General features: G+C 31.9%; 2 protein-coding genes across 2 annotated transcripts; one reads left to right on the top strand and one right to left on the bottom strand.

Annotated features, from left to right (window-relative positions):
- Positions 1–398: 398 nt before the first annotated feature.
- On the bottom strand, positions 399–4,541 carry LOC134832568 (protein bicaudal D). Its single transcript, XM_063846631.1, has 4 exons — positions 4,388–4,541; positions 4,142–4,292; positions 2,066–4,083; positions 399–569 (listed from the first exon to the last, which is right to left on the bottom strand). The coding sequence occupies exons 1-4, from the start codon at positions 4,432–4,434 to the stop codon at positions 464–466; spliced, it is 2,322 nt and encodes a 773-aa protein (XP_063702701.1). The 5' UTR covers positions 4,435–4,541; the 3' UTR covers positions 399–463.
- Positions 4,542–7,118: 2,577 nt separating this feature from the next.
- LOC134832567 (ribosome biogenesis protein BMS1 homolog) lies at positions 7,119–12,272 on the top strand. Its single transcript, XM_063846630.1, has 4 exons — positions 7,119–7,248; positions 7,308–10,106; positions 11,264–11,643; positions 12,009–12,272. Exons 1-4 carry the CDS (start codon positions 7,191–7,193, stop codon positions 12,219–12,221), a joined length of 3,450 nt encoding a protein of 1,149 aa, XP_063702700.1. The 5' UTR covers positions 7,119–7,190; the 3' UTR covers positions 12,222–12,272.
- Positions 12,273–12,558: the final 286 nt, after the last annotated feature.

Raw genomic sequence — 12,558 nt, 5'->3', positions numbered from 1 at the left:
TTTATTGTTACTTTTTTGTATAAATAACACGTTATTGCAATAATTTTCGTATTTTAACAATTTTTTTTCTCAACTTAAACGGTGTCAATAATTAAATTTTAACAATTTCAACAATATTTCATCGTAATAATAAATTTAATAAGTTCAAGAAGTAATAAAGGGTCAAGAAATATTTTTAAAAAAAATTTAAGGAAAAAAAATTTTTTTTTGGCTCCTTTTTAAGATTTCTTGTTTGTTGGTTATTTTCTTATCATTTTTTTAATTTTTAATAAATTATTAATTATTTCATGATTTTTCGAATTATTTTTTCTTATCTCCCATGTGCTTGTAGTACTTACTTTTTTTCTTATTTGCTAATTTTTTTGCTCGGATTTTAATTTTTCCGATTTTCCTCTTGAGAGGTTTACAAGTTAAGTAACGTGTAGATCAGTGCTAGTAATTTACGTTGCACGCTAATTTTATGTTAGAAAAAGTTTTGTTTGGAATTGGTCGAGTTGTTGTTGTTGCTGCTACGGGCGGATTTTCCTCCGCGCATTTGGGGGGCTTGGCGACGTTGGGGATGCATTTCACTAAAATTAGAAAAAAAATTAAATTTTTAGAAATTTAATCAAAATTTATTTTAAAAAGTAAAGAAAAATAAAATAAAAAATAATTAAAGTTTTTGAAAGGCTTAAAATTCGTCAAAAAGGATTTTCGAAAAAATTCGAAAATTTTTATTTTTTCGATATTCGATGAAATTTTAAGAGAAATGATTTTATAGATGTCTTTTTAATAATTTTTAAGCTTGAAATTGTTCAAAAAATTATTTTCAAAAAAATTCGAAAATTTTTATTTCTTCGAAATTTAATTAAATTTCAATAAAAATGATCTTCTGAATAATTTAAAGGCATAAAATTAAAAAAAAATTAATTTCGAATAAATTCGAAAATTTTTATTTTTTCGAAATTATTCTGAATGTCTTTTTAATAATTTTTAAGCTTGAAATTGTTCAAAAAATTATTTTCGAAAAAATTCGAAAATTTTTATTTTTTCGAAATTAAATAAAATTTCAACAGAAATGATCTTCTGAATAATTTAAAGGCATAAAATTAAAAAAAAAAATAATTTCAAATAAATTCGAAAATTTTTATTTTTTCGAAATTAAATAAGAAATGATTTTTGTAATTGTTCAAAAAATTAGAAAAAAATTAAAAATTTTTATTTCTTCGAAATTAAATAAAATTTCTTGTTGAATGTTCGAAAAAAAAAAAATTATTTTCGAAATTAAATAAAATTTCAACAGAAATGATTTTTGAAAATTTTTATTTCTTCGAAAAAAATTAAAAATTTTTATTTATTTAAATTTAATTTTTAAGCTTGAGGCCGTTCAAAAAATTATTTTCGAAAAAAATTCGAAAATTTTTATTTTTTCGAAATTAAAATTTCAACAGAAATGATTTTTGAAATTTTTACTATTTCAAACAAAATTTCAAAAAAATGATTTTTTTGAATATTTTATGTCTTTTCAATAATTTTTAAGATTTTTTAATTAAGCTTTTCAAAAAATTAATTTCGAAAAAAATTAAAAATTTTTATTTTTCGAAATTAAATAAAATTTCAACAGAAATGAAAAATAACCGTCAAAAATTTTCAAAAATTTTTAAAATTAATTTTCAACAGAAATGAAATAATTTTTAAGCTTTCGTTCAAAAAAAATTCAAAAAATTTTATTTTCAACAGAAAATTTTTGAAAAAATTAAAATAATTATTATTTTTTGAAAATTCCTTGAAAAAGTAAGGAAAATGACCAAAAAAAAAAATTTTTAACGTTTTTGAAATTTCATTAAAATTTTCGGCTTTTGAAATTTTTCAAAACTTTAAAAAAATTTGGAGCAAAATAAAATTAAAAAAAAATTATTTTCGAAAAAATTCGAAAATTTTTATTTTTTCGAAATTAAATAAAATTTCAACAGAAATGATTTTTGAATAATTTTTAAGCTTGAGATCGTTCAAAAAATTAATTTCGAAAAAATTCGAAAATTTGTATTTTTTCGAAATTTGATGAAATTTTATCAAAAAAACTCACCGATCTACTTCATACTCCTCCAACTTCTGCGTGAGCGACAATTTCTGCTGCACCGCCAATCTTAACAACTGATTCAACGTCTTCTTCTCTTCCTCCGCTGCCGACAATTGATGCGTCAAGTCATCAACTTGCGTGACATATTCCTCGCATCTCGCCGCAAACATCGCCCGCAAACTCGAAAAAGTCGCCGCATCTTCCTTCAACACTCTCAACTCATTTCTTAACTTGCTCATCGTGTCACTGACGACAATTTTCTCATTCTCATACTTGCTCTTCAAATTATTGAGCGCAACTTCCGCCGTATTCTTATTTGACTTCAACACACTTCTTAACGTTGCAATTTGCTCCCGTTTCGCCGACAACAACGACCGCAATTTGATAATTTGTTCGTGCAACTCTGCAATTTCTTCTTTCTGATCAACCGAAGCGCGATTTTCGTCGTTCGCCGCTGCATTTCCCGCAACTTTGTCCTTGTTAAGCTCAATTGTGTGCTCAACGGCGGTCTTAAGGTACTTTATTTGGTCGGTAATTGTGTCGACGTAACGTTTTATCTCGACACTATCGCCCATGGACTGCAAATCATTGAAGATATTCGGCTTGGAAACGAGAATATCGCTCTTGAGTTGCGATTGGATGGTCGAAAGGGAGTCATTATCGAGACTCAAGTCCTCATTTTTGTGATCAAGCAACACTCGGTTCGGGGTTTCGCCGTTTACGGTGCACACCAGATGATAAAGTTGCGCCAAATCGTCACTCAAAGTGACTAAATTGCCCTTTGCCGAACAAATACTTTGCCCGGCGACTTGCGCAAGACTGGCCAAGGCCTGAACATCACTTTTGAGATCGAGATTCTTCTGTTCCGTGTTCAAAAGTTTGTTTTTGAGGTTCGTAACTTCGTTCCGGAGCACATTCATCGCTTCGCCGACGTTAATTTCCTTTTGCAACTCGGCAATGTCGCTTTTCAAGCCGTCAATTTCCTTCGCGCTGATCGCGAACCAAGCCGTATATTGGGCAATGGCTTCGTTCATCATGTCGGTCATCGCTTTGTCTTTACTCCCGTCAACGGAAACGGCTTTGAGCTTGTCCTCGGTCTCAATTTGCTTCTTTAACTGATGCAGGGCGTCAACGTGAGCGGCAAGAAGTAAAACTTTCGCCACGAAATTCTGCATGTCGTTCTGACTTTTGTCCAAATTTTGTTGGGCATCGCGTAAATTTGCCGAAAGTCCCGTTTTTTCAGTCTCCAGAGCTTCGAGTTGCTTCTCGAGCTTTTTCAGTTCGTTCAAGTGAATTTCACTGAAGAGATCAACTTTCGTGCCATCGGGGGATTTTAACTCAGACATGTCATTTTCGAGTCTTTTGAGTTGCGCATCGTCTTCTTCGCAGTCACTGCTGTTCATGTTATTCTCCTCCAAGCCGCGGATGCTGTAAACCAAGTTGCTGATGTTGTAAGATGACTCCCGGTTGACATGAGCATCGAGTTCCTTCTTCAAGGCGTAACGAGCTTCCCGTTCGTTCGTCAGTAATTCCAACGTTTCTTCCATCTGTTTCGTCGCAAGTTTCTTCAAATTCACAACTTGTTCCATTTCCGAGTTCAAAAGTTCAATTTCCTCCGTTAAACGACGGATTTCGTGTTTGGCTCCCTCGAATTCGACTTGAGACGAACGCAAACTCGACACTTGCTTTTGAAGAGAAATATTTTCCTCCTCTAGTTCGGAAAATTCGGTCAACATCCGAGCCTCACGGAACTTGATATCTTTCAATTCCTGCTTCAAACGTTGCTTTTCCTGCTCGACACCGGATTTGTCGCGCCCTATTTCGCTGTTTTCTTGCAACATTCGGTCGCGTTCTGTTGTGACGCGTTCCAATTCGTGCCGAAGTTGCTTCACTTCGTTCTCCAACTCGCAAATTTGGAGGTTTAGGGACGTTTCCATGGCGGCAGATTCGTTCAAAAGGGCGTCTTCGGTCTCGATTCCCGTTTTTGTGGTGACTTTTTGAGAATTTTGGTACTTGGCGAGGGCCTGAAAAACGATTTTTAATTAAAAAAATTTTTTTTTTGAAAAAAAGTTGAAAAAAAACCTCTTGTGTGATGTCCAACTCATGTTTCGCATTCTCATATAATGTTTCCAGCTCCTCACATTTTGTCTGAAGCGTTTGTTTTTCCTCCAACAAACTTAAGCCATACTGCGCTGATTGGATGTTCTCACTTTCGCGAATGTCCAGTTCGCGACTTTTGAATTTTTTTGAAAAAATAGAAAATAAAAAAAAAATTAACACCTTGGCAAATAAGAGAAAAAAAAAATGACGACGACGTCGGATATTTACCCAAGTCTCTCAATTTCAGCACGAAGCTGTTCGATTTCTGTCGCCATCTTCTATCAAAAATATATGTACTTTTTGCGCTTATCAACTAGTTAAACATTACAAGTAACGCGGTTTCTGGACGTTTTTCACTTGAATTTTGCAAATTTTTTCGACTTTGTTGGAATTTTTGTTATTTTTTGACGTTTCGGTGACAGATGAGGATTTTTTTCGGAAGAAAACGGTAGTTGAAAGTTTTTTTCGTGGAAATATTTTATTGGAAATCAGGGTTTGAAATTAGTTACTTTTGCTTTATTTGTTATCTCTTTTCATTTTCCGATGATGTAGTCGAGAAAAAAATGATTAAAAATGATTTAGAGCCCTCTGAAAAATTTTTTATCCATTTGGAGCAAGATTTGACAAAAATTGCTTTGACACAGTTTTTTGACATAGTTTTTGACATAGTTTTTCTCTTGATTTAGTTTTTAAAACAAAACTATGTCAAAGAAAAATTTTTTTTTCAGTTTCAATTTTTTGGCAGTTTTGAGTTATAAAATGATTAAAAATGATAAATTAGAGCCCTCTGACAAATTTTTATCCATTAAGAGCAAGATTTGACAAAAATTGCTTTGACACAGTTTTTGACATAGTTTTTTTTGCTCTTGATTTAGTTTTAAAAACAAAACTGTGTCAAAGAAATTTTTTTTTTTTTCAGTTTCAATTTTTTGGCAGTTTTGGGATATAAAATGATTAAAAATGATAAATTAGAGCCCTCTGACAAATTTTTATCCATTTGGAGCAAGATTTGACAAAAATTGCTTTGACACAGTTTTTGACATAGTTTTTTTTGCTCTTGATTTAGTTTTAAAAACAAAACTATGTCAAAGAAAAATTTTTTTTTCAGTTTCAATTTTTTGGCAGTTTTGAGTAATAAAATGATTAAAAATGATAAATTAGAGCCCTCTGACAAATTTTTATCCATTTGGAGCAAGATTTGACAAAAATTGCTTTGACACAGTTTTTGACATAGTTTTTTTTTGCTCTTGATTTAGTTTTCAAAAAAAAACTGTGTCAAAGAAAAAATTTTTTTCAGTTTCAATTTTTTGGCAGTTTTGAGTTATAAAATGATTAAAAATGATAAATTAGAGCCCCCTGACAAATTTTTATCCATTTGGAGCAAGATTTGACAAAATTAGCTTTGACACAGTTTTTGACACAGTTTTTGACACAGTTTTTTTTGCTCTTGATTTAGTTTTTAAAACAAAACTATGTCAAAGAAAAAATTTTTTTCAGTTTCAATTTTTTGGCAGTTTTGAGTTATAAAATGATTAAAAATGATAAATTAGAGCCTTCTGACAAATTTTTATCCATTTGGAGCAAGATTTGACAAAATTAGCTTTGACACAGTTTTTGACACAGTTTTTTTTGCTCTTGATTTAGTTTTTAAAACAAAACTATGTCAAAGAAAAAAATTTTTTTCAGTTTCAATTTTTTGGCAGTTTTGAGTTATAAAATGATTAAAAATGATAAATTAGAGCCCTCTGACAAATTTTTATCCATTTGGAGCAAGATTTGACAAAATTGCTTTGACACAGTTTTTGACACAGTTTTTTTTGCTCTTGATTTAGTTTTTAAAACAAAACTATGTCAAAGAAAAAATTTTTTTCAGTTTCAATTTTTTGGCAGTTTTGAGTTATAAAATGATTAAAAATGATAAATTAGAGCCTTCTGACAAATTTTTATCCATTTGGAGCAAGATTTGACAAAATTGCTTTGACACAGTTTTTGACACAGTTTTTTTTGCTCTTGATTTAGTTTTTAAAACAAAACTATGTCAAAGAAAAAAATTTTTTTCAGTTTCAATTTTTTGGCAGTTTTGAGTTATAAAATGATTAAAAATGATAAATTAGAGCCCTCTGACAAATTTTTATCCATTTGGAGCAAGATTTGACAAAAATTGCTTTGACACAGTTTTTTTTTTTTGCTCTTGATTTAGTTTTTAAAACAAAACTATGTCAAAGAAAAAATTTTTTTTCAGTTTCAATTTTTTGGCAGTTTTGAGTTATAAAATGATTAAAAATGATAAATTAGAGCCCTCTGACAAATTTTTATCCATTTGGAGCAAAATTTGACAAAAATTGCTTTGACACAGTTTTTGACATAGTTTTTGACACAGTTTTGCTCTTGATTTAGTTTTCAAATCAAAACTGTGTCAAAGAAAAAAATTTTTTCAGTTTCAATTTTTTTGCAGTTTTGAGTTATAAAATGATTAAAAATGATAAATTAGAGCCCTCTGACAAATTTTTATCCATTTGGAGCAAGATTTGACAAAAATTGCTTTGACACAGTTTTTGACATAGTTTTTGACACAGTTTTGCTCTTGATTTAGTTTTCAAATCAAAACTGTGTCAAAGAAAAAAATTTTTTTCAGTTTCAATTATTTGGCATTTTTAAGTTATAAAATGATTAAAAATGATAAATTAGAGCCCTCTGACAAATTTTTATCCTTTTGGAGCAAGATTTGACAAAAATGGCTTTGACACAGTTTTGAAGAAAAAACTAAATCAAGCATTGTTATTGATGCGGTAAAGTAAAATTTAATATTCGAATATTTAACAAAATTTTTACATATTTTTGAAGTAAAAGTAATTCCGAACCCTATTAAACATCACGCCATCATGAACATTAGCGGCAAAAAATTAAACTTCCATTTAAATGAGACGAATAAAAGTGATAAACAGTTAAATTTTGGTAAACAAACACACGCGGGAGAAAAATTCAGCTCATAATTTAATAAAAATTCACCAATTTTACCCAATTTCCAATCATGGGAGATGACGGAGACTCTTCTGCTCCCCAAAAATCACACAAGGCACGACATTCAGGTAAAACTTTCCTTAATTTCCTCTTTAAAACTCAAAATTAATTTAAACTTTCTTCACAGGTGTAAAAGCTGACAAAAAGAAGGCAAAAAATGTAAAACCCACAGATCGTCCCAAAAATGCCAAAGCCTTCGCAATCCAATCCGCACGCAAAGCTGAAAAGCAATTTCGTCGCAAAGAGGATTTAATCACGAAAAAAACTCACATCCCGCTTGTCGATAAAACCCCCGAGGAGCCTCCTCCGATAATTATTGCGGTTGTTGGACCAGCAAAAGTGGGAAAAACGACGTTAATTAATAATTTGATAAAAAATTTCACGCGAACGAATGTCACGAGCATCAATGGACCTGTTACGATTGTCACGTCAAAAAAACGGCGCATAACTTTGATCGAGTGTAATAACGATATTAACTCCATGATTGACATCGCCAAGTGTGCCGACCTGGTTTTGCTGCTTTGTGACGCCTCATTCGGGTTCGAGATGGAAATTTTCGAGTTTTTAAACATTTGTCAAGTGCACGGCATGCCAAAAGTGATGGGAATTTTGACACATTTGGACATGATCAAAAACGCCAAGACCCTGAAGAAGCAGAAAAAGATGCTAAAACACCGTTTTTGGACCGAAGTGTACCAAGGAGCGAAACTTTTCTACCTTTCGGGCATCATTCATGGCGAATATTTGCGTCACGAAGTCAAAAATCTCGCGAGATTTATTTCTGTGATGAAATTTAGACCTTTGACATGGCGCAGCGGGCATTCTTACGTCTTGGCAGATCGCATGGAGGACATCACAAATGCCGAAAATATTCGTTTGAACCCAAAATGCGATCGGGATGTCGTTTTGTACGGATATATGCGGGGCGTGCCCTTGCGGAAGGAAAATATGGTCCATATCGCCGGTTATGGCGACACAAAAATCGACGAATTGAGCGTTTTACCGGATCCGTGCCCCCTGCCATCGGGCGAGAAGAAAAGAACGTTGATGGAAAACGAACGAGTCGTTTACGCGCCAATGTCGGGCGTCGGCGGCATCGTTTACGACAAAGATTCGGTCTATATCGAGCTCCAAGGGTCTCATAGTCACACCGCGGAACGAGATCCGGAGATTGAGGAGCTCATGAACGTCTTGGAAGAGCAAAAAACGACTGTCGAAGACCTTGCCGGGGAACAAGAGTTCAAATTTTTCAGCGAAAGTGCCGCTATTAAATCCGCCGAATTCGTTGAAGAAGCAGAAAATGGCGAAAAATCATCGGATGAAGACCAAAATGACTCAGAAGATGATTCTGGAATGGATTCTGAAGTCTCTGACGACGAAGATGTTCAACCCGGTAAACGAGGAAAGCTTGGATGGCACGGAGATGATGCCGAAAGTGATCCCGAACCAACAAAAGACGACGAAGAAAGCTCTGACGAGGAATATCAAACGATTTCCAGCAGCAAATTCGACACCGGAAACAATTCTGAAGCAAATTCTGATGAAGAAGACGAAAACGAGGCTTTTAAAAAGGACATGGATGCCAAAGCGCGTCTTGAATTCTTCGAGCGACAAGCTGGATCGCGTGATTTAATGCGAATTGTCTATGGAAAATTCTCACAATACGCGAAAGAATCGAAAAAACTGCTCGAAAACGAGGAAGAAGAGGAGTTAGGAGGCCTTTTTCGCTCCGTACGTGATCGCCATAGCGAAATTTCCAAACAAAAAGCCCTTCAAAACAAGGAAGAAAGTTGTTTCTATCAAGGAATTGAAGTCCCTGTTCGTGATTGGACCACGGAGGACAACAAAAAACTCGTTAAAGATCTTTTTGTGACGGGAACTTGGAAAGATTCCGAAGATGCTTCCGAATTATTGAAGCTTGACGACATGAGTGATGGGGAAAGTGAGACTTATGGCGATTTTGAGGACTTGGAAACCGGGGAAAAGTTCGAAGCGAAGCGAAAAATGTCAAAAACTGAAGATTCAGAGGCAGAAAATGATGAAACTGAAGAAAAACCGAAGGGAAAAAAATTAAAATTGAGTCGGATTGAGGAATCGAACATGAGTCGCAATGAAATAATGGAAAGAAAACGTCAATTAAAGGCGAAATTCGATGCGGAATATGATAATCCGGAAAAAAATGACGATCATTGGGTCACGGGCGATCACAAATTTTACGAGGAGCTCAAAGCTCGAGCAACGAAGCAAAGCGAACTCAATAGGGAAGAGTTTAAAACACTCGAGGAGGAGATCCGTTTGCAAGTTGAGGGCTACAGAGCTGGTTTGTACGTTCGGATGCTCTTTAAAAACATGCCTTGTGAATTTGTGAAGCATTTCAACCCCGCCTACCCGATTTTGATCGGAGGACTGAACATCGGCGAAGAAAATGTCGGTTTCGTTCAAAGTAAAGTCAAAAAACATCGTTGGTACAAAAAAACTCTCAAAACGCAAGATCCCTTAATTCTTTCGATCGGTTGGCGCAGATTTCAAACTCTTCCCATTTTCGCCAAAGTTGAGGACGACATGAAGCAACGTTACTTGAAATACACGCCGAACCACGTGACGTGCAGCATGAGCTTTTATGGACCCGTGACGCCGCAAAATACGGGCGTTCTGGCCGTGCAAACCGTTTCGAACGACGTGCAGGACATGAAACACATCGGATTCAGGATTGCGGCGACGGGAGCGGTTAATTTGAATGAAAAGTCGACGCAAATAATGAAAAAGTTGAAACTTGTGGGAACGCCGTTCAAAATTTACAAGAAAAGTGCCTTTATTAAGGATATGTTTACGTCGACGTTGGAAGTGGCGAAGTTTGAAGGAGCGAAAATTAAGACGGTGTCGGGGATAAGAGGGCAGATTAAGAAGGCGGTTAATGAACCGGAAGGTGAGTTTGAGAATTTTTTTAATTTTGAAAATATTTTTTTTTTATTTTTTTTTTTAAATTTAATTTTTTTTAATTAATTTTTTTTATTATTTTTATTTTTTTATTTATTTATTTTTTTTTTTTTTAAATGATGATTTTTTAAAAAATTTCTAATTTAAACTTTAATTTGATTTTTTTTTTAATTTTTGAAATTTATTTTTTTAATTATAAAAAATTTAAAATTTTGATATTAAAATTTTTAAATAATTTCATAAAAATTCCTTAAATTAAATAAATTAATTTTTTTTTATAAAATGAAATTTCGAATTATTTTAAATTTTAAAAAAATTTTGTCTACAGTCGATGAAAAATTTCAAAATTTTAATAGAATTTTTTTTTCTCAAAAGTCTCAATTTTCTTAAAGTCTTTGAATTTTTGGCTTAAAATCAAACAAAAATTTTATTATTTTTACAAAAATCAATTAAAAAGTAAAATTTTTACGAAATTCATAAATTTTTTGTCTGAAATCTATAAAAAAAAAATTTAAATTTTGAAAAATAATGATTTTTAAAAGTTTTGAAATTAAAAAAATAAGAAAATATTTTTTACAAATTAAATTTTTTGGTTCAATATTTTTCAGCTTTAATTCAAAATTTTGATAGAATTTATCTCAAAAATTCATTTTGAAGCGAATTTAATTTATTTTTATCTTTTTTTCTACCAAAACTTTACATTTTTCATACATTTTTTAAAAATTGAAGAATTTTTTAAATTTTTGTAAAAATAATTAAATTTTTGTTTGATCTTAAATTTTTTTCTAAAAAAATTTTTTTCAAGGAACTCAAACTTTTATTTTGACTTGACTTGAAAACTTTAATTAAAAAATATTGCTAAAAAAATTATTTTTTAGTCAAAAAATAATTTTTTTCTATGAATAAAAATTAAAGTTTCAATTGAAAATTTTGACTTTATAATTTTAAATTTATCAAATTTTCGCTTTTTGAACAATTAAAAACTCAACTTAAAAAAAAAATCTTCAAAAAAAAGAATTTTTAAAAAAAATTCATAAAATTTTTAATAAAATTTATCAAAAATGTAAAAAAAAAAATTTAAAAATTGAAAATTTAAAATAAATTTTGCAAATTTCGAATAAAAAATATTTTTTTTTCTCTTTTTAGGTGCCTTCCGTGCAACGTTCGAAGACAAAATCCTCCTTTCCGACATCGTATTTTGTCGCACATGGTATCAAATTGAAGTCCCGAAGTTCTACACAACAGTAAACAATCTTCTGTTGCCTGAAGACAAAAAATCGCAATGGCATGGAATGAAAACTTTAGGACAGCTCAAACGAGAGAAGGGAATTCGAAATCAAGTGAATCCAGATAGTTTGTACACGGAAATCAAGCGAGAGGAAAAAGCCTTTAGACCTCTTGTGATCCCAAAATCACTCCAAAAAGCACTTCCGTACAAAGACAAGCCGAAAAAAGGACCTGTGAACCCGAAGAAGTCGTTCGATAGCGGAAGAATTGCCGTTGTGAGGGCGCCGCATGAGCAGAAGGTGAGATTTTAAAGAAAATTTTTTTGATAGAAATTGAGGAAAAATGATAAAATTTCAAAGAAATTGTCTTTTAGAGACATAAAAATTTTATTTTGAGCCTAAATTTAATTAAAAAGTGACAAAAATTTTCTTTTTAGAAGCCGAAAGTTTGATTTTGAATCAAATTTCTTCAATTAATGATCAAAAATATTTTCTTCAGTATAAAAAATTTCGAAAAATTTAATAAATTTTGTCCTTTGAGCTACTCTTAATTAAAATTTTAGGCCAAATTTTTCTAATTTTCTTTTTAAAATCAACTTTTCAAGACCAAAAATTATCAAATTTTCAATGAAATTCATATTTCAACTCAAATTTTCCTCTTCCAGATCGCCAACATGATGAAAATGATCAAGACCAACTTCCAGTTCAAGGAAGAAAAACGAAAGATGTTGTCCAAGAAGAAGCTCGAAAAGTTCCGCAAAGAAAAGGAACGCGAGGAATTCGACAAATTCAAGCGCCAAAAGGAATTACGCAAAAAAGTCTTCAAAACAATCAGCAAAATGGACACAACTCTCAAGTCAACGAAAGGAAATCGATAATTTTCCTTCTCTTTTTTCGCAGTTTGTTAGCTAAAAAATTTAAAAAATACAAAAAATCATTTAAAAACTAAAATTTTCAACTAAAAGGACTCATTCCCTTCCAAATTTTCGGTAACATATTTTCCAGTTGACTCATTTGGAACGTCGAATGTTGATGCGGAACGGAAATAAAGAAGCCCGGGCACCATTTTGGGACTTTGCCACGTAATTGATGGAGATCATAAGATTCAGGAGGAAGAATTTCCAATTCGTGATCGATATTTTGGGATTTTTTCCATGAAATTGATTGATTTAAAGCATCAGAACTCAATAATTTGCCTTTGAGGGAGTCAAAAAT

This window comes from Culicoides brevitarsis, chromosome 2, assembly GCF_036172545.1.
Source record: "Culicoides brevitarsis isolate CSIRO-B50_1 chromosome 2, AGI_CSIRO_Cbre_v1, whole genome shotgun sequence".
Lineage (NCBI taxonomy): Eukaryota > Metazoa > Arthropoda > Insecta > Diptera > Ceratopogonidae > Culicoides > Culicoides brevitarsis.
This window is presented reverse-complemented; position numbering and strand designations above follow the sequence as displayed.